Source organism: Microsporum canis, genomic scaffold, assembly GCF_000151145.1.
Source record: "Microsporum canis CBS 113480 supercont1.4 genomic scaffold, whole genome shotgun sequence".
Taxonomy (NCBI): Eukaryota; Fungi; Ascomycota; class Eurotiomycetes; order Onygenales; family Arthrodermataceae; genus Microsporum; species Microsporum canis.
The window spans coordinates 1,637,012-1,661,976 of record NW_003299166.1 but is presented as its reverse complement, the minus strand read 5'-3'; the positions used below and the strand labels follow the sequence as shown (position 1 = coordinate 1,661,976).

General features: G+C 48.4%; 10 protein-coding genes across 10 annotated transcripts; 4 read left to right on the top strand and 6 right to left on the bottom strand.

Annotated features, from left to right (window-relative positions):
- Positions 1–103: 103 nt before the first annotated feature.
- On the top strand, positions 104–1,327 carry MCYG_04617 (conserved hypothetical protein; the record flags this gene model as incomplete). Its single annotated transcript, XM_002846834.1, has 7 exons — positions 104–155; positions 186–278; positions 382–411; positions 475–505; positions 572–893; positions 918–1,068; positions 1,230–1,327. 7 exons carry the CDS (start codon positions 104–106, stop codon positions 1,325–1,327), a joined length of 777 nt encoding a protein of 258 aa, XP_002846880.1.
- A 431-nt stretch (positions 1,328–1,758) lies between these two features.
- Positions 1,759–3,739, bottom strand: MCYG_04616 (WD repeat-containing protein 1; the record flags this gene model as incomplete). The annotated part of the gene is made up of 3 exons (XM_002846833.1): positions 1,759–3,498; positions 3,581–3,669; positions 3,724–3,739. 3 exons carry the CDS (start codon positions 3,737–3,739, stop codon positions 1,759–1,761), a joined length of 1,845 nt encoding a protein of 614 aa, XP_002846879.1.
- A 331-nt stretch (positions 3,740–4,070) lies between these two features.
- Positions 4,071–4,778, bottom strand: MCYG_04615 (mitochondrial 37S ribosomal protein RSM18; the record flags this gene model as incomplete). The annotated part of the gene is made up of 3 exons (XM_002846832.1): positions 4,071–4,253; positions 4,341–4,579; positions 4,661–4,778. The coding sequence occupies 3 exons, from the start codon at positions 4,776–4,778 to the stop codon at positions 4,071–4,073; spliced, it is 540 nt and encodes a 179-aa protein (XP_002846878.1).
- Positions 4,779–5,169: 391 nt separating this feature from the next.
- Positions 5,170–7,621, top strand: MCYG_04614 (conserved hypothetical protein; the record flags this gene model as incomplete). Its single annotated transcript, XM_002846831.1, has 3 exons — positions 5,170–6,553; positions 6,677–7,391; positions 7,453–7,621. The coding sequence occupies 3 exons, from the start codon at positions 5,170–5,172 to the stop codon at positions 7,619–7,621; spliced, it is 2,268 nt and encodes a 755-aa protein (XP_002846877.1).
- Positions 7,622–8,107: 486 nt separating this feature from the next.
- MCYG_04613 (conserved hypothetical protein) lies at positions 8,108–9,502 on the bottom strand (the record flags this gene model as incomplete). Its single annotated transcript, XM_002846830.1, has 5 exons — positions 8,108–8,779; positions 8,849–9,017; positions 9,083–9,126; positions 9,193–9,367; positions 9,427–9,502. 5 exons carry the CDS (start codon positions 9,500–9,502, stop codon positions 8,155–8,157), a joined length of 1,089 nt encoding a protein of 362 aa, XP_002846876.1.
- A 250-nt stretch (positions 9,503–9,752) lies between these two features.
- Positions 9,753–10,052, top strand: MCYG_04612 (uncharacterized protein; the record flags this gene model as incomplete). Its single annotated transcript, XM_002846829.1, has 1 exon — positions 9,753–10,052. The coding sequence occupies one exon, from the start codon at positions 9,753–9,755 to the stop codon at positions 10,050–10,052; it is 300 nt and encodes a 99-aa protein (XP_002846875.1).
- A 2,738-nt stretch (positions 10,053–12,790) lies between these two features.
- On the bottom strand, positions 12,791–13,638 carry MCYG_04611 (uncharacterized protein; the record flags this gene model as incomplete). The annotated part of the gene is made up of 3 exons (XM_002846828.1): positions 12,791–13,167; positions 13,276–13,380; positions 13,629–13,638. 3 exons carry the CDS (start codon positions 13,636–13,638, stop codon positions 12,791–12,793), a joined length of 492 nt encoding a protein of 163 aa, XP_002846874.1.
- A 1,047-nt stretch (positions 13,639–14,685) lies between these two features.
- On the bottom strand, positions 14,686–15,580 carry MCYG_04610 (uncharacterized protein; the record flags this gene model as incomplete). Its single annotated transcript, XM_002846827.1, has 6 exons — positions 14,686–14,694; positions 14,760–14,870; positions 14,968–15,011; positions 15,072–15,156; positions 15,217–15,413; positions 15,493–15,580. The coding sequence occupies 6 exons, from the start codon at positions 15,578–15,580 to the stop codon at positions 14,686–14,688; spliced, it is 534 nt and encodes a 177-aa protein (XP_002846873.1).
- Positions 15,581–16,641: 1,061 nt separating this feature from the next.
- MCYG_04609 (drug resistance transporter EmrB/QacA) lies at positions 16,642–18,358 on the top strand (the record flags this gene model as incomplete). Its single annotated transcript, XM_002846826.1, has 3 exons — positions 16,642–16,753; positions 17,097–17,276; positions 17,346–18,358. 3 exons carry the CDS (start codon positions 16,642–16,644, stop codon positions 18,356–18,358), a joined length of 1,305 nt encoding a protein of 434 aa, XP_002846872.1.
- Positions 18,359–19,015: 657 nt separating this feature from the next.
- Positions 19,016–22,405, bottom strand: MCYG_04608 (NAD-specific glutamate dehydrogenase; the record flags this gene model as incomplete). The annotated part of the gene is made up of 4 exons (XM_002846825.1): positions 19,016–19,049; positions 19,108–19,208; positions 19,262–22,092; positions 22,147–22,405. 4 exons carry the CDS (start codon positions 22,403–22,405, stop codon positions 19,016–19,018), a joined length of 3,225 nt encoding a protein of 1,074 aa, XP_002846871.1.
- Positions 22,406–24,965: the final 2,560 nt, after the last annotated feature.

Genomic DNA, 24,965 nt, shown 5'->3' with positions numbered 1-24,965 from the left:
CCCAAAGGCAACAGCAATGCGCCTTATTGTTGAATTTCGTATATAGCGGATAATATTTGGGCAACATCGGGATATCTTGTCGAGGTCATCGAACAAACGAGAGATGGTGGATAGGCTTGATGCATCATTTACTGGAAGTGGTCAATCAACAGAAAGTGCATAAGGGAGGCAATATGTCCCATGAGATAGAGATATGCCTTCCCAGTCACCCTTGACAGCTGTCTATAAAGTGCACCTCCATTGCTTTGAACAGTTGCCCCAGAAGCAATCTCAACCACGCTAACCTAGTTTCCCTAGCGGAGTCTTAACGTTTCTTTATAACCCATTGATTTTTCAAAATGGCTTTGGTGAACATGCTTGGAATTATCGCCGGGAGCTTAGGCATAATCTCCTTTAAGTTGGATAGAATCGGTGAAGAATTCTCCCACTCAGGCTTAACGATTAACGTTGCCGTTGCACTTAATAAGCCATAAGTCTCTAATTCTGGAGGCGATCTCCCCGATGTGTATGTTTTGATTTATTATTAGTTTTTATCGAATTATGAGAAGAGACCATCCTAACCTAAAGCTAGGCGAATTTGGAACGAAGTCGGAGATTTCGTTGGTAAAACTGTTGACCCTGAGAAGGTTGAGGCTGGAAACATTGGTGAAATCAAAGTCCAGCATGATAATCAGGGAGTGTACACCTTATCCTCAGCCAATGATGATACCGTCTGCATTGCCTGGGTCTCGACAGCGTGGACTGATGACGGCAGCGGCAACAAGTATGCCGTGACGGGTGACTTCAGCGAACCTTGTGTTCCAAGCAACTTACGTATCAGTGACAAGATGGACCATCAGCCTAATTGCTTCTGGATCGACAAGAATGGAGACCAGCCGATGACTGGATTCCAAGTGTGATGGTCTGCGTATTCGGAGAGCCAGTTTGACGAGAACAACAAGGACCCGAAGAGGCTCTGCAACAACGTTGATTTTGGATTGCGTGAGGAGAACGGCCCCAGCACAATCAATTCCTATACCAAGAGAAAGAGAGGTACGCCCACCCGTACCCGCCGCTATACTCCTCGTTGCCCTAGATAGGCCAACTCCCAACTGGTTATTAGCGACTCCAAGCACCACTCGGCCAAGAGACTATGCATGTCTGATTCATCTATGGGGCCTGGTTTGCCCATGTTGGAGAGGGCCTCTTCTGCAATATGGATTCTAAGGTTCTATATGCCTTCTGTGCAGATAGCGGAGACGAAAAGACGAGATGCTTCAACTTGGGACGGCAACGTATTTCCACCGCGAGGGAAACGGAGTTAGTGAATACTACTTCTGCTGAATGAATCGTAAAGATTAGAGCTTGTACAGTGCGGCTAATGACTATGAACTTGACTAAGATTGCATAACGGCAGGGACTAAACGTTGAAGTTATAGAATGAAAATAAGGGGAAAGTGGCATAACAACATAAATATGTTGAAGATTTGGTAGATATATAAGCTTGTAAGGGAATGGTGATAATCAACCATAATGTGGCAATAGCATCTAGACCTCTGAGGTTAGTTATATGCTGGGGATTTATGCCCAAAGCCATATTGCAGTACCTTGTGTATTTCTTGCCTTTGAGGATATAACTATAAACGGTGATTATCTACGTAGGTAAAGGTATTGAGATGAATAATATTCTAAACGCTGCCTTTACGACAAAGTGGGTGAGGGAAACGTTGCCGTCCTGTACCCTAGTTTAAGATATGCCTATAAAAAGCACTTAGTGATCTACTTCGCGAGCTCAACCTTCCAGGTCTTCACACAGCCGTCAACGCCTCCAGACGCAATCTTAGACCCATCAGCTATCCAAGTAACAACATTGACACCTTCCCGGTGGGCATTCTTCATCTGCAGCTTGTCACCAGGGCGAGCAAGATTCCATACAAAGATATTGGTGTCAAGAGATCCGCTCACTAAATGGGTGGCTTCCTTGTTCCATGAAAGAGATGTGATACGGCTAGTGTGCGCCGTCCAACGGTCAGTGACAATGCTGCCATCAGAGACTTTGTACACCATCACCCTGCCGCTTGAGTCTCCTGCAGCCAATATTGATGCATCAGATGAGAAGGCTAAAGCTGTAACAGGGTTCCTCGAAAGTTTGGTCTCGATACTGACGTTGATGCTGGTGCCGTTGCTATCGAGTTTGCCGATTCGAATTGAGGCATCTCCACCACCGATAGCCACGGCTGATCCAACGGCGGCAACACCAGTAATTTGTGATTTAGAGTCAAATTTCCCTGAGAGTTGACCTTTAGAAAATATCTCAATCCCATCAGAATTGGCAGTAAGGACAATATCCCCAGCCGTGGCAATGCCCTTTGGTTGTGCAGCCAGTTTTATCTCAAGTTCAGTGTAAGTGTTAGAACTTAGATCGATAGATCTCAATTTATCATCCCATCCAACGCTATAAATTCGTCCAGAGTTCCCCTCGCTGGTGGCTGAGAAGCCTGTAATGTAGCAGTTATGGCCAGGTCCTTTTGCTTTTTGTGCTCCTCCGTCTGACATGTTCCACTGGCAGACTCTGCCATCATAGCTACCAGTCCAGAAAGTGTTGCTTGGACATGGGCTACGGGGGGATAGAGCGGTGATATTCCTTTGGTGACCCTCCACTCGTCTGGTTGGCTTCTCGGTACCCTCGACCAGATAATTAAGAGTCCCTGAGAGAGACAAGCTTATAGCCAAACCATCACTTCTTCCGCTTGGCCATACCACTCCGACTTGTTGGTCTATTACTCCGGCAGCACCGTCTTCACCAAGTGTCCAGTTCTGGATTACCTTACCATGCTCAACATCCCAAAGCTTGACCGTACGGTCTGCACTGGCTGTGACGAATCTCCGAGCATCGCTTGCCCAGGAAACTCCAAAAATGCTACCTTTGTGTTCACCTTCTCCAATCTGGCCTTTGGCTTCTCCGGTCTTTCCATCGTAGATCCAAATTCTTCTATCTCCGCCAACGCTAATCAAGCTATCGCCGTCCGGACTAAAAGCAACGCCGTAGATGTAATTATTGTGCTTGTCTCGAATTCCGGTATTATATTTGAATGGCGCACCGTGATAGAACACCAAGGTCCTATCGTCTCCAGCCGTTGCTGCGCGTAATGGCCTCTGCTGCCTGATGGACACCGAATTGATGACCTGACTATGGCCCGTGATTTCGCCGACAGTGTTACCGCTATCTGCCGTAATGCAGTGTCCAAATCGCTGATTCCCTTTACCAACAGCAATTATACGTTGCGAGTCACCATCCCAGGCTAGGTCGTTGATCCTCCCACTCACAATGGGGTATTCTCCTTTTGTGATACCCTCTCCAACGCAGTCCCATACCCGCACGATGCCGGAAGCATCACCGCTCGCAACATAATATCCAGACGGTGAAAACCTCGCAACAGTTGTCTCCGCCGTGTGACCAGTATATTGAGTTGAAATCGACGGGGTGTCTATCGAGCGAAGGAATATGGATTTATTGGACTGTTGCACCAAAAACGGTCAGACTACTGCTCACCCAACCGTACGTTCAAGCTGGAGAATCACGATCCAGGGGACTCCTTACCGCGTAAGCTAGCCGTTCACCTTTTAAATCCGATGAAAGCTGGGTTGGCTGTCCCCGGGTTGTAGATGGGCAAGCAGCCCAGGTGGAATCTAACTCTCAGTTAGCTGCCTACTATAATCAAAACATGCAAGATGCCGCCTTACCGATCTTGATGCTCATCACGGTCCAGGAGTCAATATTGCTACCTTCTATCGAAATGTGCTGTCTACGAAGTCAAGTTGTTGCTGGAGTTGGAGAGCTTGCGACGCAGTTTGGGCGGGGCATACGAATATATATGCTGATTAAGTTGATATATTATTTATACCATGGCTTTTATATAGATATCAGAGATAATATGGAACGCTTACTGACAGAAACACTATGAGAGGACCCCATATTTATAAATACAGTCGTATAAGCAAAAAGTAGTCAAGTCTATTGTATAGTATACATCCGGTAATCGTCTCAAACAACACCAAGGGGCGCAAGCAAGCGGAAATCGCAAAGAGGCTCACAACTTCTTTTCCAGCATGAGAATCTCCGGGTGTCTGTGGACGCTGGGCATCAGCCCCATGCTCACTGCTCTCCTGATTGCTTTTGACAGTTTCCTCTGGTTGACCCGTCGTAGACCTGTTTCTCTCGCTGGCTTGATGCGGCCCGTCTCGCTCACGTATTCGGACATCACGGCGAAATTCTATTAGACGGTGAAATTAGTATACCAATCATCCAAAATACTCCTACCAGAGAGAACGGCTGGCGGGTAGGAACTGCTTGGAAATACCTTGTACATGTGTAGTGGGTTCAGCGACAGAGCATCGAAGATATCAGTTGAAGGGCTCTGTCTCTTCCTCCACTTCTTCATCTCTGCCGGACTCAGGTCGCGCGGAGAGTATACATCGCCAGCTTGCCAGCTTCTAGTCTGCTGCTTCTGTAGGTCGATGATTCTCTGTTCCCGGGCTCTCTCTTCCTCGAATTTTTCGTTCCGAGCCTGTCTCCGCCTGATTCCTCGAAGCCTGGCGTCTACGGAGATGCATGTAATTAGACCCAAAGCCGTTATAAAACAAGCCTATCATGAGATCAATGGAGGTATATTCGCCTTACCTGTCGCTGGGCTCAAGGTGATTCCTCCAAAGCCTGAGTTGTAGCGGCAGGATACCAAGGGGGTGAGCCCTGTGGCTTGACAGAGAAGCGGGCGACAGGAGGTCAATTTCGTAGCCATTGCAAGATCTACCAGTAAATGCGTCTCCAGTTCTGCGTAGAAGAGGTCGTATATATGTTCGCCGCTTGTCGACTTCGAGTTGTTATGCTGGTTAAAGAAGTTTCTTTATGCCCAAGACGCCAAGACTTCTTTCTCATCTTCAAAGCCTCAAGCAAAAAAAGTAACCACCAAGCTTGATCAAAACGACTTGATGGGAAAAAAAGCGTAACACGATGATATAGAGCCGCGCGCGTTCAATTGAAGATAAGCAAGTATATACTATGACGCTTTGGTGGTAGAATGCATATCCGGTGAGTTTCGTGCCCCAGAAGGTCGGCGCGTTCATGCAACCATCTAACCACTATTTGAACAGCAGTGAAACCGGACAATCACATCAACTCGGCATCCTAGTATGGCCGGAATGTTCAATAGTTTTCTTACGAATAAGCCATTCGTAGCTTCAAGATGCTACAGGCATTTTATCTTCTCCACGAGATCTCACGCTCGTCCCTTTCGTCCCATCCTCTCCGTCCAGAGAAGGCAAATATTCGGCTTCCCAACCATTAGACGGGTAACTGAAACTGGTACAGGGAAATATAATGACTCTTCAGACCATGGATCCAAGGCTATGGTGCAGCTAGTACATGCTCTGGAGCAGCAGTCGCGCCCTCCACCCCCCTTCATTCTCGCGACGGGGTTCATGCGATTTATAGACAAACGGCTTGGTCAAGATACTCTGACACGCTATCAGGCAGAGCTCCTTATACGCACATTCCAGCATCTTTTAAGTGTCCCTTCCAAGGACCCCCAGGGCTCTCTACGCGAATTCCTGGAGCTGGAGAATTTTGAGCACACTTTAATTGCACTGTCAGGGGCGAAGTTCAGTCCAGACGCGGCTGAGCTAGTTAACGACCTTGCAAGAAGCATCATGGGTCAGATTCGTCGAGTTCGCCAAGGAAATTTTGAGCTGAGCCAGGAGCCCGACCTCGAGGTGTTTATATCGTACATCACTATTCTCTCGTCCACCGGCTTTTCCGCAGATGCGTTGAAGCTCACCATATCGTACTGGAAATCTATGCCAGTCTTGGGCAATGAATTATCCCCTTGGGTTGACATCATGAAAGGCTTTTCCAAAGAGGCCAGACGCTTAGAGGCCGAAAAGAGCATTCCGTCAAAGGTAACAATGGTACTTAAGGAAATGGAAAGATGTGGTATTACCTTGGGTACAGAGCTCCAGGAGCAAATAATTTCGATGCTAGGTGAAGGTGATTACTTCCACGCAATCAAGACTGTGGCTGGTCTTCCAGTCGAACGGTCAACCACCGCAAATATACATTTACTCAAGTTTGCGCTGCGCCATTCCATGTATTCATGGGCCGCCACGATTGCTAGCTCACTTCCCCCTTACCCAACTCCAGAGATTAGAGATGCCTTACTTCTCTTCTCCCTTTTGCGAGGGCGCTCCTTGGATTCAATCTGCAAACAATTAGATGAAATGACTGCCAAAAACCCGGAAATACGGGCAACAATGACCATTGACACTATCAACACGATAATCGAATACGCAAATCTGAACAAGCAGGCGGACGTGACCAACCAGGCTATTCAAATAGCCCAGACATGGGGCCTAACCCCCAATCCTCGAACATATCTTCTGCAAATACACTCACTAGTAAACTCTGGCCAAATCAAAGATGCCGCAGAATTGTTCCAAAACCTTGCTCCAGAGGTCGAATTCAATCTATCTGATGTCGATTTCTTGAATACATTCATCAAACAACTGTGTCTTTTGGAAAGTGCGTCCATCGATTTTGACACTGTAAACGCTCTTGTTGATACGCTGCAAGAAGTGGGTGGCCGGTTCGAACCAATGACCCTTAGCTTTCTCTGTAGGGCACTACTATACTGCGGTGATATAGAAGGGGTATCTACCTTACTTCGGCCCATAATTGACAACTACGATCCGTTAGAGCTCCAAAAAATCAGATTGCCTTTCCTCGACTATATCAAAGATATGAGTCAATCAGTTGACAGCGCATGGGAGGCATACGAGCTTTTAAATCTTGCTATGCCTACCACGCCTGTTTCAACTCGGACGATTATAATGAACGTTTTTTTCGACCGTCAGAGATCTGACCTTGCCTCGTTGGTCTTTGGCCATATGCGACAAAAGGGTGACCCTAATATTCGACCAACATCATATACTTATGCTCGCTGTTTCCAAGGAATTGCAAAGGCCGCTGATTCGGACAGTTTGCACCTAGTACACAACATGCTAAAACTTGATCTTCAGGTTGCGCCCACCACCAAGATTCGTAACAGCTTGATGCTTGCCTACGCTGCCTGTGGGATAGCAGACCAAGCGATGGGGATTTTCAGAGACATACTTCACTCGGAAGAAGGCCCGTCAGAACGAACGCTAATTATATTCTTTCGAGTCTGTGAATCGTACGATAATGGCCTAGAAGAGGCTACCAAAATGATGGAGAAACTGAAATCTCTCGACATACTAATCAATGATGAAGTCTACAATGCCTATATTGGCGCTCTGGGAGCTCATTGTGAGCTGGAACTCGCAACCCAGGCTATTAAGGCAATGGAGTCACAAACCGGTTCTGCACCGACGATACTCACGTATGTCAAGTTTGTTCCTTTTAGACTTGAGTCATTGTTGCTAACTGCAAATAATGTATAGGCTTGTAAATCTCTATAATTCCATACCATACCAATACTGGAAAGATCAGGCTGAAGAATGGGCGCAAGTCACGTACCCTAAATTATGGAAAACGATAGAGCAGTCCGGGCGGACAAAAGACGAGGACGGTCTGCAACATCTGAACATAGATAGGTCGGTTAAGGCTTAGCCGTGTATTATTAAATCCAACGAGTCATTCGCTTCACCTACAGTCTTCCCTTGCCTCTAGAGCAACAAGTATGGAGTATGTCACCTACACGAGCAGCTATGGAGTTTTGCGTCAAAATGCTGGGAATAATGAATACCGGTCTCTTCTACCTAGCAACATTTGATTAAAACAATCTTTCATATCCGCGAATCCGGACCTTGCATGGCTCTCAAGAACTAGATACTCAACAGAAAACCAATGCCAAAAAGTGATATACAGCTATTGGCTGGTTTAAGAGCTTCCGACATTACAGAGCCACGGTCGAAAGCCAAGGGCAAATATTATACGAAAGAAAAAGGACAGACGCCACTTTTTGAGGAAGTTTTTTAACATTGCATTAATCATAGGTCTATCTATCTATATGCGTCTTTCATCAGTTGAAGAAGAAGCTTATGTCGAAATCAGTGAACAACTTGAAACAAGGTCAAAGCCATATTCCCGCCCAAGAAAACTCCGCTTTTCGTTGCTATATGTACCTTTCCGTATAGCACTGTTTACAAAGTCAATAAAGTCGTGTGGTCTGAGAATCTAATGTGATCATATCGTCGCTCCATTGTCGGAACGCTGGTGCTGTGCCCCATATCTGCATATCCCACTACCCCGGGATGGAGGAGAGATATCATATCATTAGAAGCCCATGGCTCATAGCCAAAGTTGCCATTGAGTGGCGGATCCGCAAACGAAGGCGCACATATCTCTGGCTGCGGTGATGTGACGGCGTAATATGAATACGGAGACATGTTGGCAGGCTCACAATGTCGGATTGGATCAGTTAAAGGGGTGTGGGGAATGGATACTGGGCTCGGTGAACTCGTGAGGCTTGGGACTTGTTGGTAAGATGGAACGGTAGCCAAAGGGGAGTGAATATCGCTCGTTGGCCATACTTCAGGAACCGTTACTTTCGGAGGAGCTGGTAGCCGCGCTGGCTGGCTCTGAGTATGATCAGGGATATGCCACAAGAGCTTTGGCATGATCGTTTGGCAGGCGGACCGATTCTCCTCTGTTCGTGGAACTGGGTTGATGGTGGGCTTCACCACTGGACTTTTCTTCTTGGTTACGGTTCCGGAAGTCTTCACCACCGTTCCGTCTGTTTTATTGCTACCAAAGCGTTGTGTATATCTAGAAAAGTTGGATGCATCAGAAATTAGGCGATGGCCCTAAAGATGACAATGGTAGGGGGGAACGAACCTATTCTTTGCCGCAATAGGTGTCCGGTTGGGGAAATATCTATCCACAATCTCGGTCCATCTTCTTCCATAGATCTCCACGGCCTCTCTCAAAATCTCGTCCTCCAAGAGTGACCATCTGTCGTTATTTATCTCCGGGTTCAATGATTCATGCCAACGTCTTGAACATTCTATTCGGGGATTGAGAAAGGTTAGTAGCCATCAAACCTGGAGGTCGGGTACAGATTCAACATACGATCTGGCTGTCTAGATCCTACAACCTGTGAAACAAGTGCCCAACTAAAGTACAATGTGTTAGCGGAAAAGAGCAACGCAGCGGAATACCAGGAGGCTGAGGCTGCTTACCGGAAACCATGCTTCTGGATCCCTTGCAACAGCTTCTCATCTTCCGTTTTATTCCAGGCTCCTTTATTTAACGAGGGTGCCAGAATATAAACCCATCGTTTTCTGCAGTCCTTGTTATTTCGCTCTGGAATATTCGAGGCTATACGATGCCAGTTGATGTCACCACCTCTCGCCACTTGAAGGAGGATTGATCAGCTTCCGTCCGGTTCGCTAGTCATTAACACAGTGACCTACTGCTTTCATTGACCGCCCTCCTGAGGAGGGTATCCTCCTCTTTCGTCCAAAGCCGCCGTGCCCTTACTTTCATCATCGTGGGATCCGGGAACGGTTCGGCCCGGAAATGGGTATCAGTAGAGATAAGGTGTGCACAGCTTGTGAGTAGAAGAGGGATTGCCGGCTGGTTTATCAACTATGAAAGGCTAACACACTTTCCGAACCAGGGAGGCTGAGAGGAGAATAAGGTATGCAGCAGTTTATGAAGAAATCCAGAGATCAGGTGCGAGTGGTCGTGATACTGCCTGGGTATAAATCTTATCTAGGGAGACAATCGGCTTCTTATCATGCCTTCCAGTGCATCCGACAAGCGTCAAGTATACGAGCCGACAAACGCCAAGGGAGTTTCTAGAGGAGATGGTATAAACGAGCAGGGTTCGTGGGCCCAGCCTGATGTCCCAATCTGGCATCATTTATATATGTATATATGGCCCATGTATAGCATGTACCACATCTCATGTACGACGGCGGAGTGCAATTTTGATCTGCAAGGCTCATGCATGGGTGGACCGTATACTTCTGCATATAAGCTTTGCCTTGTTTGCAAATACTACGTCGGCAGCCATATTTATGCATATAAGAGATGAAATACCGGATCAGGCCTAGCCAAAGAGAAAGAGAAAGAGAGCCCCATGGACGTTTTCGATACTCTCTGCCTCGATGTTTTCTTGTTTCAAGGCATTATCATACGAAGGTGCAATCTCCTACCCGTGGCCCGGTAACTCGGTTACCATCAAACACCGTTCCCAGTGGACATACAGAGCTTATTCTCTCGCACGAAATGGAGAAGAAGGGAAAGAAGAAGAAAAAAGAAGTTGTTCGGTACCATGCCCCTGAAAGTTCCGCAGAGGATAATACAACGTCCAATGAATTCTAGTGGAATGCTATTGGCTCGCATAGATGTTAACCCAGCAAACTCACGGCGAACTTCTTACATATATAACTTGACCATACATATACTCCATACATAGTAGGTTATCGCCCTCTATTTGCTTGCTATTAAATGCTATATTAAAAATAATTTTTGTATATTAATATACAATGCGCTATAGACGACAAATACCACGACGTGACAGCATGGATCCATATATATATATAAAGGGGGATAACGACAACGACAAGGAAATCAGGAAATATACGGTGATACAGTTTCAAAACACTGGGAATCCATAGGATGATTAGCGCTATTATTTCTCACCGAGCAGGCTGCATCTTGACGTAAGTCATTCGAGGATAATCATATGCAGTGTATAATACATCTACATATACAAGCACCCCCAGCAAAAGCGCAGACTCGGTCGTCGTATTCATGGTCTACACGTGGGATAGGATCTCCTTGACAAGCAGTTCCCTGTCATGTTGAAAAAAAAAAAGAAAAAAGGTGTGGAATGGAAAAGAAAAGAGAACAAGTGGCGGGCGGGCGCATCTATCTTATTTCATGCTGGCCTGGCTTGCCATCCAATAGTCGACGCTATCCAAACACATTGACCACCATGATTCGAGAGCAAATGTCAAACCCGTTCCTGTGGCGGCTTGTTCTCGTCTAGAGCGTGAATCACGCTCTGTTTAAGCAACATCTTTGAAAAGCGGCTTTAAATCGATTTAGGTTCCCTTTTCCTCCGTATTCCCAATTCTTACATTGTACCCTTGACCACTCGAGCCAAGAGATGGCCCTTGTTGAACTTCGAGTTCTGCCTTACACAACCTACATCGTCTCCTCCGCACCAGACGGACCCCTGCTTTGAATCCCATGGGCCTCGCGAAGGGCTGGAAAGACGTTTCTTATGCAGCATTGTCAAAACGCCTCGCCATGCAACACTGAGCATTTAAGGTTGAATATCAATCAGTACGTTGCCTTTCGGCAAATAAATCCATTTTATTTTCCTGGTTACCGGGTTTCCCGCTGAGAATCTTCTTTATATCTGTTGTTCGGGGGCCGGTCAGGATGGTGATCATTATCCTATCCACTTTCCCAGCAAAAAGGGAAGATTTTTACCAGTTCCTTTTCTTGCACGGCTAAATTCCACGATCTCTCTCTCTCGCGTGCATGATAGCTCCATATGCTGTGTGGGGGACGAAGACGGATGGTCAGGACAGGGTGGAGATGACGCCCAGGGCTCGTTCGCAAAAAAAAATGCCTGTCCTTAATACCACGTATAGTACATATATTTATATATATACTTTGGTAGTGCACCAGCTACCGGCAACTTCCATGAGGAATAATACTTATTCCTCTGGCCTTAGTCAACACACACTCGAAGGCTCATGCAAAATACATTATAGGCTTCTTCCCTCGTTAGGATTTGCTCTAGAAGCAAAGGATGAAGTCCAGCGTCATGCATGAGTTCTCTGTTAGCCTTGCGCGGCTGAAACATCCGAGGAACTCACAAGAAATGATCTCCAGCAACCGAAACAAGCGTCTACTGTCTATCACCAAAGAAGTTGGCATCGATTCTCTCAAAACAGGTTATTGCGCTTAGTCGGAGGGACTCGTTTTCTTTTCTATTTTTATTTCTCGAAACCACTGCCAATACGAAGGTTTATTCGGCAGGTTCTCTGATGCACCAGTGGGTTTTTTATACGGGCTTCATCTACGAAGTGGTGCCCGTATTTACCCTTTTATACAGCACCACCACATATTTGTGACGGAGGTCTCCATCTCGGTATTTTTTCTCTCCTCTGGTCAGTCGTCTAGCTCTTGCCACGTCGGTGGAGAATACTATGCATGTAGTGTGTGTGTGCAGTGTAGCATGTTGCAACAAACTCCAGCAGGAGACGGATTATCCTCCCGAACCCGCGCGAGGTTTTGGCTGGCTTCGCTTGTTTAATCCTTGTCTGCTCCTCTACGTGCGTTGGGGCTGGAGAATATCAGCCAGCAAACCAAAGTATAAGCCCAGAACTGAGCGCATCGAGTGGCTTGATATGGCCAATTTGCCCCCTCCCCCCCATTATCCGTATCAGTCTTTAGTAAGGCCAAACGACTTTAAAAGAAAAACAGTTGCAGAAAAGAATCTCGGGTTTAAAGGCTTCCCGCCATGTGGTTGTTTCATTTGTTCCGACTTTATATTGAAAGCTAACGGTTAAGCATTCATAGTAACTGCCGATTTCCCTCTTGAGTCATGACCTTCCACGATATTTTCATGCAGAAGAGCTCGATAACAGGACGAATGTGAGCTATCTCAGCCTTCGACCATTAGGAACTCATGCCGGTTCAATACCGAGCAACATGGGTTTCTATTTGCTCAGGGCAAACGAGTTTGACTTTAGAAGAGCCGAGAAGCACCTTAGGTGGAAGGTGGAAAAAGAAGAAACACCTGTGCCCTTGCTAGCTCTCCTCCAATCTCTTTCTCTCGATGCTCTTGTTCTGTTTTCTTCTCTCGACCTTCTTGTTGCTAATAATAATAGCAGTAGCCAACCCCCCGTCAAGGGCGTGTGGAGGCTGCGCGCGCCACGAGGAAGCGGATAGAGAGTTCCCCCTGGCCCGCTGCCTCTCACTCCCGAACCTTAAGCAGCTTAAACAAAAAGATAAAAAACGTGCCGTCATATCAAAAAGTTCCCCTGAACCGCCAGCCGAAGTTGTCCACCCAAAAAGGCGGTATACGGGCCCTAGGATGGTAGTTTGGTCTCTCCTCTGGACTGCCACTTCAAGTGTGCCCAGGAAACATGATAATATTACACAATATATTGTTTGTTCTCCATTCTCTGTACTTCATGCAGAGATTAGCAGGTGGAGTTGAGTTGAATGTAACCCCTGCCTAGCCATTTATGTCAAAGCTAAACACGGCTGGACGATGCTATATTAACACTTACCCAACCGCTGCTGTTTTGCCCAGGCAAAATTTATATGTGGCCTGCGGATCGGAAATACGGATACTCCATACTTGATACGAGTAGCCACAAAGATGGTTCCATATTCTATGAATAGACAAACATCACCATCAGTCTTTTCTTTCTTCACTTCAGTCTGATCGTGATAAAATTTGATTATGGATGTACAGATGGGAGGAAGACATTCGGACAGCCGGCCCGGCACAGGCAGCTTGTACAGGTGTACCGGTGTGCAGGTGTACTGTGTTCCCTTCCCCCCTACGCAAGCAATCAAGAAGAGATGCAAGCATTCTTAATAAGGTGAAAGAAGAAACCTGTTTAGAATCTCCTTATACGGAACATCATGGCGATCATCTGTCATTGCCCTGGCTCCTCCAATCTGCTCACCAACAGGCAGGTTTTCAAGGGTGAAGACATGGATATACCCAAGTCATTGCCTTGTTCCATAATAAGACTCCCCAGCCCTTGGAAATTCCGCACTCTCTTCCCCACGTTAACCCCGAGGGTGCCATGTGGAGGCGTAAAATCTCGCCTAATACGGAGTACTCCAAAACATAATATCGGCAGGGGGCCCATCTGGAGTGCAACTTATCAAAGGCTAATTACATAAAAGAAACGTGAAGGCTATATATTACGTCTACTGCCAACTAGGATGGACGGGGAAGTGCGTAAACTGTTGCATACTCTACCTTGTTCCTATAATAATGTGTTATATAGCTAACCAGTTTGTAGGGAAGTTCCAAGATTCACGGCGAGAAAAATGGAAGAGATGTTCGCAAAAAAGAAAGAAAAAAGAAAGAAAAAAGAAAGAAAAAAGAAAGAAAAAAGAAAGAAGAGTAAACACAGACTGACCCTTTAATAATATTTTCAAGGCATCATCACCTTGAGATCTCGAGATTAAGGGCAATATCTACTCCTATCAAAGGAAACGGTATTTCCACACAACCATAGCGGCAGAATTCGTACTCTGTAGCTTGCCATAGAGTCTCGAGTTAATCCCACATCAACGTTAGGAATGAATACGTGATATACCCACGGGAGAAGCTTATGCCAAAGTACGATATCAATTATCGTGACACATAATAGCAGGACAAACTTGACATTTATTCTCAGTCAACTTATACAAAAACAGCTTCTCAACTCGCATCATTGGACCATTGGGCCATTGCCTGAGGAAAGGCGTCAAAAATACCAAAATTATCTACGGAAACCGTCACTTTCTGCTCACTTGCGCCCTTCTGTACTCTCAAAGAGCTAATTACACTGAAGGGCCTGCATATTGCTGTTCTATTCTTTCAGAACTGTTGATTATGCAGTGAGCTTCTCCTCTACCGTATCCCAGCGACGACACATTGATAGGATCACCCTGCTATGGCTTCGCAGTGGCTTCACTCACGTCTTCTATAGGCCAATGAAGCTATAACCTCACCTACCTAGTGCATTGGCGGCACGATGACTATACTCACTGCGAGCGAGTCTTTAATCAACGTCACGATGGCGGAGACTGTCTCTGAGTTATCCTTGCTTAAACCAACCAGCAATAGGTGCCCTGCACTGGCGGACCGTTTCGCCGGCGTCTACCTAGCAGCTAATATAAACCTGCTACCAGGGTGGGTACTGATCAAGCTATTGAAAAAATTTGCAACTTGCATAGACCGCTCCGGGCGCGCTTACCGCACACTCAGAGCCCGCAACCACCGAGCCGCCCGAGCAGGCATCTAGCAACTACGTTGGTACAGCTACAAGGGAATAGACGCAGACTGTGTTAGCGCCCATACTAGGCCCGTCAGATTGAGCTTGAAAGATGGCAGAGTCGGGGTCTACCACGATCCGGCAACGGTTCTTAAACGAGTTCTTCTGTCGCTTAGTTTTGGGAATGGAGTAGTGGAATTATTATATAGCGATTTCTATGGATATTCCTACATTAGACCATTCTGGCTTTGGGGCCACGATTGAGGTCACTATAAAAGCAGTTGAGGCATCCTTCAGCACCAGCTTTGCAATTGTCAAATAAAACGGTATGTTTATTTCGCCCCCGGTTTGACTCATTAATACAATCCATACACTGCATAGTGTGAGACCCAGCTTGTTGGTTTTCCTCTTAGACATAACCCAGTCACCTAAATGGAAATCATCAAGTCTATGGATCCTGCTGCACCTTGTGGCAAACGTCACCATCCTTCAGCTGAGCTTTCTTACCCCGTTTCTGGTGATGGTACCATCCAGCTGCTCCATCAATATATCCACATCCTCCATCATAGTCTGCGCCGGAGAACCGGCCCGCCATACCGACAATAGTGAAAATAAAATAAAATAAAAGATCCCTGCACAACCGGACGCATCGGTAACGGAGGTACAAGGAGTTTGACCCATCTAATTCTCACTTGAGGGACTCCGATGATACCAACCCAGCCCTCGCGATATTGAGCTCGGTACTAAGAATTGTCATATGAGTCGCGTGTCTGCGGATGATTAGATTATAGAAGGCATCCAAACGTGAGGACGCAAAGTCGGGTTATTTAGCATCTAGTTACCTAAGAGCAATATCCTGGTGGCTATAACGCTCCAGAACCAGCTTATGGTTGGCCTTCCCATTACCATTCAGTGCCACCAAGTAGGATGAAAGATTCCTAGAGATTTCTCACAGATAATACTACCACAGGCTTTATCTGCAAACAAAAGCCCAACCAAATAGCCTGTACAGATACCATCATAACCTCAGGACAGCGCTCCACTATTCTCTTTTCCACCGCTGCGAGATCAATTCAGTAGCCACGAAGCTCAACCTCCCCGTCCATCCGCCCAAGAGTGTAAATCTTGCTGGCCGCATTGATAAACCTCAACAAAAATGAAGGCCGTCTATCCTATACTCTGTCAACACCCTTATGTCATGTCTCTAACTTGCCTCCCAGATATGCTTGCTCCTTGAGGATCTCTCCGCCACGGCTTGGCTCCCTCCTCAGAGCCGCCGGGCCAATCACACGGCTTGCCGCTAAGATAAGCATCGTTAAGCTCTCCGCGGCGGAAACTATAACTCTATCCTTTGGCGTCTATACGAATGCAAGTCACATCAGAAAGTTGATCCTTCGCCAGCTGTGCTAATTTTTACCAGCCAGCCGTAGGTCGGATACCCTATTAGGATAGCGGGCTCATCGAGACCTGGCTAAATGGCGGAGAATATTTTTTCCAAAGGGTAAAGAGCGCTTATTTAAATCATCGATGCAGCCAGGCTGAACGTCATTTTGTGAAATATATGAAAGAAAAGAGAAGAAAGAAAGGCTGTCTAGTACAGCAGAGGGTCAGGGTCTTCAGGTATCCTAGGAAGACCGAGTCGCAACTCTCATTATCATGGGCAGCCATGTCGCCCTTCTTAAGAGGCTGGCAGCCATCCCCAATGGAGCCCAAGAAGTCCGGCCAAACCTGATTCTGGCCGTTGTTTGCTCCACCATGTTCCTTGATCGTAAGTCCTAAATATGTACGGTCTCTTAGGTTCTCCTACGCCCATGGCTCACCAAGTTTCTAGTATCAAATTTGTCGGCTGTTACAATAGCACTGCCAACCATTGGTGAACAACTGCACACTGACCAGGCACAGCTACAGTGGGTAATATCAGCTTATGCGCTGACGGTATATCTTCCCGAATAGCTTACCCTTACCCTTACGATTATACATAAATGCTGACGAGTCCTAGTTCGGGAGCTTTCTCCTGCTCGGTGGTCGAAGCGGCGACATCTTTGGCCACCGCCGTATTCTCCTTTTTGGCTCTTACTTCTTCTCACTGTTCACGCTTGTATCTGCTCTAGCGCCCAGCTTCACGGCTCTGGTTATCGCGCGTGCCTTTCAGGGAATTGGGGCGGGGTTCACCATCCCTTCTGCCCAAGCTCATGTGGCAATTTACTTCCCCTCGCCGGCAGAGCGAGCAAAAGCCCTTGGTTTCTGGGCGGCAGCCGGGAGCATGGGATTCATCGTCGGCCTGATCCTAGGTGGTGTGCTGACTGCACTACTCAGTTGGAGGTGGATTTTCTGGATTACTCTAATTCTCTCAGCAATAGTTGTGCCAGCCGCTCATGTCATCCTCCCTCGAGCAATTACTGCTCATTCTCCAGCTTCTCGTGAGATTACAGACCAGGAACGCGAGGAGAATAAGCTCTTCTATTCCATAAAGACACGCCTTATCCGCTTCGATGTGTTAGGCATCTGTCTGGGTGTCCCTAGCCTCCTCCTCCTAACTTATGCACTCACCTCCGCCAACACGGCTGGCTGGAGCTCACCCTCCATCGTCTCGACACTGGTCATATCAAGCGTGCTGCTCCTCGTGTTTGCACTGCACGAATATCGGGCACCCCAGGCTCTAATCAACCCCCGTCTCTTCAGCCCAAGCTTCACACTTACCCTCGTCTTGGCCGTAGCAACCTATGCCGTCCGCCAGGCTTGTTCCTACTTCCTCACACTCCAACTACAGTCCTACGGATCGTCACCTCTACACACTGCTCTTCTCTTCCTGCCTGTCGGCATATCCGCCCTCATTACCAACACAGCTGCAGGCCGTCTGGTTCCTCTACTAGGTGCCCGGGCCATGTTCGTCCTCGGCTGGGGCCTTTGCATCCCTGGGGTGGTATTGTTTAGCTTCATTACCCAGGAGACATCGTACTGGCGCTTCACCTTCCCGGGCATGATACTATATATTGCCGGCCTGGGCGTCGTGTACATCACTGCGAACTTCGTGGTAGTGTCTAATGCAAACAAGAGTGACCAGGGCGTGGTGGCAGGCGTGTTTAACGTCGCACTCCAAGTGGGAGGAAGTGTCCTGGGTCTCGCAGTACTGACAAGCGTTGCGAATGGAATTAATGGACGGTATAGCAGCGGAAACGCAGAGGGTAAACTTAGCCTGATCGGCTATCAGAGTGTGTATTATTCGTGCATCATACTGTGTGCTGTGGCACTGGCGTTGAGCCTGGTGGTCAAGATACCAGATGCAATGAAGGGGAGCCTGTGGAAGAATCCAGAGCAAGAGGCGAGGGCGGAGCAGCAAGCGCAGGCGCAGACGGCAATGGAGATGAATTGAACTTGTATAAAAAATTGACCGGGTGGTAGAATTCTATAGTAAATATTAGCTAATATTATCAATCTGTTTCAGGCTGTTTCATATCTAATACTCTAAGCCGTTGGTTATAAATAGCAATAGTTCAGCTGTACTTGGGTGTCTTATTGAAGTTCTATACCATCGGATGTCTATTAATATCGTCTCTAATAATCACCAAGGGAAAAGGCGAGTACAAATAGAGCTCTTTGGGCTTTATTCACTTATCTAACTATCATACGTATATTTTATCGCCTATGTTCTGGTTTTATTCTCTCTTTTTGTGCATGTATCCGAGTACCTGTCGAGTATACCGTCAAGTCCGCGACAGAGAGACGGGAATGTAAATTCAAATGTCAACATTCATGTACAGTGTGTGCTATTCATTTCTTTTTCACATGGAAGGAAAAACCAAAAGTCATAGTCTTTTTCTTTTCTGTTTTATTTGCTTTTCTTTTTTTTTTTATTTTCGGAAGTTGTTCTAGTCGATTCGATTCGTGATAAGGAGCGGCAGGGACGGGACGTTAAGGGAAGGGAAAAAAGAAAAATAAAACATGAGGTCTTTTATTGGTCTTGTACATTTATCCAAAAGGGAGGAAGAGGGTCGGACCGTGCCCTGCTGCTGTGCCGTGTTGAGAGAGTCTAGTTCTCTTCTTTTGGCATACGCTTGCCCATGCTGGAGAGGAAATTAGCTGTTGGCCCTGTATGGATTAATTGAATAGTGTAGCACTTACAAGTCGAAGAAGGCAAACTGGCTAGGGTTAGCGCCATATTCATACACGAAGCGACTGGCAAGGTAACTGCCGAAGATGGATCGGAGGTAGTTGTCAGGAATCTAGCAGGGAAAGTTAGCATCACTCAAACCATGAGGTAAAAGCGGCCACTTACGCGCTCCAAAAGAGTCTCCAAGCCAATCTTCTCGATGAGGAGCTTGGGCAGAGCATCCTTGAGGGTAGCCTTGCGGAGAGGAATGTTGTCCCACAGCTCGGAGTTTTGCAACTCTTCGTCAAGCTGGGTGATGGCTACACTGAGAGTGTCACTGAGCACACTGCGGGGAATACCGGTACGCTCGTTCTCTCTCCAGATAGCCTCGAACTCCAAGCGAGCATTGCGCTTAATAGTTTCCTGGACCTCACGGACGTAGGCATCGTAGAATGGTGGTGCGGTTCCATCCTTAGCGACACACATGTGTTCTGTGAAGCCGGCGTCGTCGAAGGAGAGGGAAGCAAGAACCTCGAGGGAGGAGGAGGTGACACCACCCTTGTTCGAAGAGGCGTCCTTGTAGATGACACATCCAGCCTTCTCGAGACGGATCTTAGAGTCCTGAGTGACGAAGAGGTTGGCACCCTCAACGATGTATGGGACGATGGACTTGCCGTCGACGATGAGGCTGGAGACGTTGTTGAGGTTGATGGACTCTGGACGACCACCGCAGGGGACGAAGATGTCGTACTTCTCGGGGCGGAGATGGTAGGTGTTGCGGAAGGCGGTACCGTTGTTAACGACCTCGCCGGAGGGGAGGGTGACATTGCTGTCATCGCAGAGAACACGGTATCCGTCCTTGGACAGCTTGGAGATGTCGTACTCACAGATCATCTTCCTGCTGCGGGCGAGACGAGTGAGCTCGGGGCGGTCGAGGCCGTTGGGGTCAGCGAGGACACCAGATCCATCGACAATGGCAACGTACTGCTCCTTCCCGAGCAAGATACCGTTGGAACCGAGATCTCCGTCAGGACCACCGGTCTGGAACAGACGGACCTTGGTTTCGTCAATACCCATCTTGCGGTATATACCCTCGACGTTTTCACGGACAGACAGGGTGGTCATGGCGAAGCGGTCGTGGGGGATACCACCGAGCTTGGGGCTCTTTCCGGTGAAGAAGGACTTCCACCATGGAGCACCACGCTTACGAGCGTGCTCGGTAGCCCAGTCGACAAGAGGAGCCGAGTTCTCGTCAGGGCCCATGAAGAGGATCTCATCCTGGCCATGGAGGTCGACGATGGGGTCTTTGATTCCGGGGCTGGCTGGGGGCAGGAGGAGATCGAGGATACTGTCGATGTACTTGTGGAAAGCGACGGCGACCTTGTCCTGGTGGTTGACGTCTAGAAGCAAGACACCCTTGGCACCGCCCTCGGGGATATCCTTGTTCTTGCGCTGCTGCGTGTTGGCGAGGTTGTAGTTCTCATCGAACAGGGAGCGAGCGTTGATAGCGTAGGCCTCGTTGTCGCGGGACTTGACGATACGGATACCACCACGGGCGATATCGCGGAATCTGAGGTGGAAGCCACGGAACTCTGAGCTGATGATGATGAACATGCCGTACAGAGGATCCGGGTATTCGTGCTTGGGGAGGAAGTCCGCGCTGAGGCGGAAGCTGAGGGCGACCTTGGTGGGGGTGTAGAAGTTGGTCTTGAGGACGGCGGCGTTGAAGGTGAGGAAGGACTGCATGACCATTCTGTCGTTCTCGCTGACGACGGTCTTGGAGACGAGCTCCTTGAGCTGCTCAGCGTTGAGAACCTCGTCGACCTGCAGACGGAGGTAACTGAGGGTTGGGAGGAAGTCATCCTCGGCCTCACCTCTGGTCTGAACGTAGTGGGTGTTGGCGAAGTTGAGGTAGAGTCTGTGGATGAGATCGGGGTACTTCTGGATGATCTCGAGGATGTAGTCGGAGGTGAAGGTCTCAGAGCGGAGACGCTTCTTGAGCTTGGAGAGCAGCTCAGCGTGTGCGCTGTTGCTGGAGTCCAGGATTGCGGCGAGAGAGGTGTACTCGGAGCCGAGACGGTTGAGGAACTGCTGGACGAAGACCCAGACGCAGTGGGCGTAGATGGTCTCCTGCAGGCTGAGGCGTCCGCTGATGAAGTGGCCCTGGAACTTGTTCTGGGGGATACAGTAGAGGAGGGAGATCTCCTTGAGGATCTGATGGACGGCAGCCTCGATTGGTGGGTGTCGCTGGGAGGTCTCGTAGCCCGGGGTGGGGCGGAGGTAGAGGGAGACGATGGTGATGCCGTTGGAGAAGTTCTCGAGGTATTTGCGGGAGCTGGTGAGGCGGTAGTAGTGGTACAGATCTGAGAGGGCGCTGAAGAAGCCCATGGCGGAGCCCTGGCGGTAGGCGATGACGAGTCTCTTCTCGCGGCTGCCTTCGATCTCAAACATCTCGATGACGGGACCGGAGCGGGCAACAGCGTTGATGAGGAGTTCCTGGTAGATCGCCTTGGTGTTGTCGGTAGCCTTCTGCAGGAAGAGCTTGTCACCAACGACCTCGATGTTGGTCTCCTCGGGCCCAGGGTTTGGATTGCCGAATTGGCACTTGTAGACAAAGTAGCAACGCAGCTGCTGCTCGCTGTTGTCCGGCAGCGGGCTGGACGAGCGGAAGGTCTCGACACGGAAGCTGTCGGCGGGCGTGGCGCCGTTAATGTACTTTTCGTCGATCCGCTGTTCGTAGCGGGGGCCGTCGGTGGTGGTGACCCCTGGCCTGCTGGTGTCGATGTAGACGGCGTGGTCCTCGGCCTCCTTGTCGAGCCTGATCTCTAGCCGCTTGTCGTCACGGGCGTAGGCGGCCACTTTGGCAGCGTAGAGGGAGAGGATATGGCTGGTGATGGCCTCGACGGTCTCCGTCTGGAAGTACATGTCGTCGATCCCGAGCAGGTTGTAGAACCAATTGGTCTCAGAGGCCACAAACTCGTACGGAATGAAGCCATTGTTCTCCAATTGCTCAGACACTATCACCCAATTAGCATTCCAACCCGTCATCAACCATCATGCAACTGACGTACCGGCGAGCATCTGGGCCTCCTTGCCCTCGAACTTGGCTGCCACATAGCCGGGGCCCTGCTCAGCCAGGACACGGTGGGTGCCACCAGGGATTCCCAGGTGAGTCGGCTGGGGCGACGGCTGGCGGCCTGGGGTACGCACGACGTTATCGAGCTGCTTGTTCAGGGGACGCTGGAAGCCCGTTGGAGTGCCAGAGCCAGAGTTGTCTGATGCAGGCTTTGGACGAGCAGGAAGCCCGCCATTCTGAGGGGAGTCCGACATCTTTCGTCTTCTTCTGCTTCGACTTCTTGTTTTGCTGGTGTATTCAAGAGCTTCGTTCGACTTCTTCTTTCAATTGGGGTTTGCAGCTATAGGAGCAGCGGGAGGAGTGACTGTGTAGAGCTCGCAGCCATGGGATTATATCAAAAACAGAGAAGACGTCGAAGAGATGAAGTTCTTTTCTTCCTTTTCGGGGAGAAGAAGGAGGGGCAGAAAAAAGAGAGCAGCGGAAGGCGGTAGGAAGCTCCCTTAATAAGCTAGTTTCGCGTGGGGCGGCTAGCGGAGGAAGGGCGAAGCGCCCGGCGGCGGAAAGACGGAAAACGTCGGGAAAAAAAGGACGCAAGAACACATGACTTAAGCCATGGTGACTAAGCAGTCATGTGGCAGTGAAAAAACCCAAACCCCGTGACTTTCCCTGCTTAGCTAAGCGTCTAGACTTTCTCCTTTTTTTCTTTTTTGCTTCTTTTTTCCTTTTCAGCGACTTTTGCGAGACATCGAAAAGCGTCACTTTTTGCTCTCAAACTCGCCTTGTCGGTTAATTCTCCGATCTTACCAGGCTTTGGGACCTAGAATCCTCTGCTTACACGGTTACTTCTGTATCTTCGGCGCACTACTATAGTATGGACGCGGCATGGAGTCCACGGGCTATGGATAGCTCCGTATACTACATATATCTCAACTACGAATTCAACAACTGCCGAACAAGCAAGATCCTTCGCTGCTGACAGTGACAGGCGGCTCTAGACTGCTCGCTTCGACGGGCTTGCTCTCCTCCTGTCTTACTCTGCGCTGTCTGCTGATCCGTTTCACGTTGGACGTCAGAACAGCTGCGAAGCCACAGCAACACCTCAACAAAGGGCAGGACTGGAGAGCTCTGACTTACAGATCAAAGACAGACCGGCCAGGCTTACTGATCGCGACCCGTTCCAGGCCCTGTCCGTTTGTTGGCTGACCGTTGAACCCGTTGGCCGTTTGCCCTGCTGGGATGTAAATAAAGGGCCCAACAACTTCGCCCTTTCGTCACACCGCCTAATATAAAACTCCATCCTCCCTCATCCTCCTCCTGGTTGTATTATGATATGCACCCCGGAAAGAGTGCTCTTTATTCATAACCCTCCGCAAGTAGATCACTCTGGGGTAGGCCACCGCCTGACTATTGAATGCAGGCTGCCTCTTTTTGACTCGCCTCTTTAATAGTCAAACATGGCTACGGTCCTCTCGCCCGTACGAGTCGGGGATCCTGGATTTACAAGGCATTCCAGCTCACTTGCCGTCTTTCCTGCCGTCAAGTCGTGCCTCGCCTGATCGCCCAGCTCAAGTCTAGCCCCGCGGAGCTTTTAAGGATACATACTTACGCTTATGCAGCCCGAATCACCAAGTCTCCTTCCCTTCCATGGATTTATATATGCACGATGGACGACACAGGGCGTATCCAGCCCACTCTCTCCCATCACGCAATATCACAATTACATCCTACAGCGTCAATTGCACAGATTTACCAGCACATCACAGCAACATCACCAGCACGTCAACAGGAGCCCTCCCTTTTCCCTTCCTTTCTCCCCTCCTTTTCTCCGTCCGTTTCCCCTTAACTACGTAATCAGCGCCTCCGTAAACAGAAAAGTGAAAACTGGAGCAGCCCCGGCAACCGGCTGGCTGAGCCGTCCTTGTCGCCCAAGCCCAGCTCCTTTTTTCTTTTTGCTGCCTTTGTCCTCTTCCTCTCGCTCCCTTCTTCATCCCTGACGCCCACGTTCGGACCGGTCGACGGGCTGACAGGCTGACAAGAGCTGACGGGAGCTTACATGGTAGCCAACCGGATACCGCGCAACCCAATCCAGCCAACCATTATCACACTCCGCATACATATACACACTCACTCTCACACATAATATATGTATCCTCCGTGTATATACACACACACCTGGATGCATCCAAGCATGCATCCATCCATACCTGACGCATATACGTACATTCATTCGCGAAGTAATATAATTTTAAATCCCTCGTATAAATCAATCAGCCAGTCAAGGAAAAGGTGCGCAGGGCGGAGCAGCCGGACTTGGTCATCCTCCCGTTTGATGGCAGTTTCTATTATTCAACCTCCTGGTAAGTACTTTTTTTTTTTCTTGTTTGCTGGGTACCTTGCCATGGCCTTCCTGTTCCCAGTGGCTGGTTAGTCATTAATCCATACATAGTATAATGTTGGGTACGGACTTTGTATCGTGTACGGAATAAATGGGGGTATTGCCAAATTGGCCAACACAGGTGGTGGTCGTTGGATGCAATTTATGTGGCCTTGGTGAGGTTTTGATAGTCGTTTTATTCGCCGCTTAAGAATTAGGATATAGCCACTCGATGTAGGTCTTTTTATAGCCACCACGTACTCTGTATAAGATTAATATTTAGATATAGTACTACTTGTTAACGTATTCCACTACTCAACCCACTTAATAAATGTTTTAGTAAAATATAAAAAATATTCTAAAAGGTTATACAATATAAAAAGATTTAGCATTGAAAAACAGGTTTATAATTATATTCTGCGTGGTAGTTAAAGCAGCGA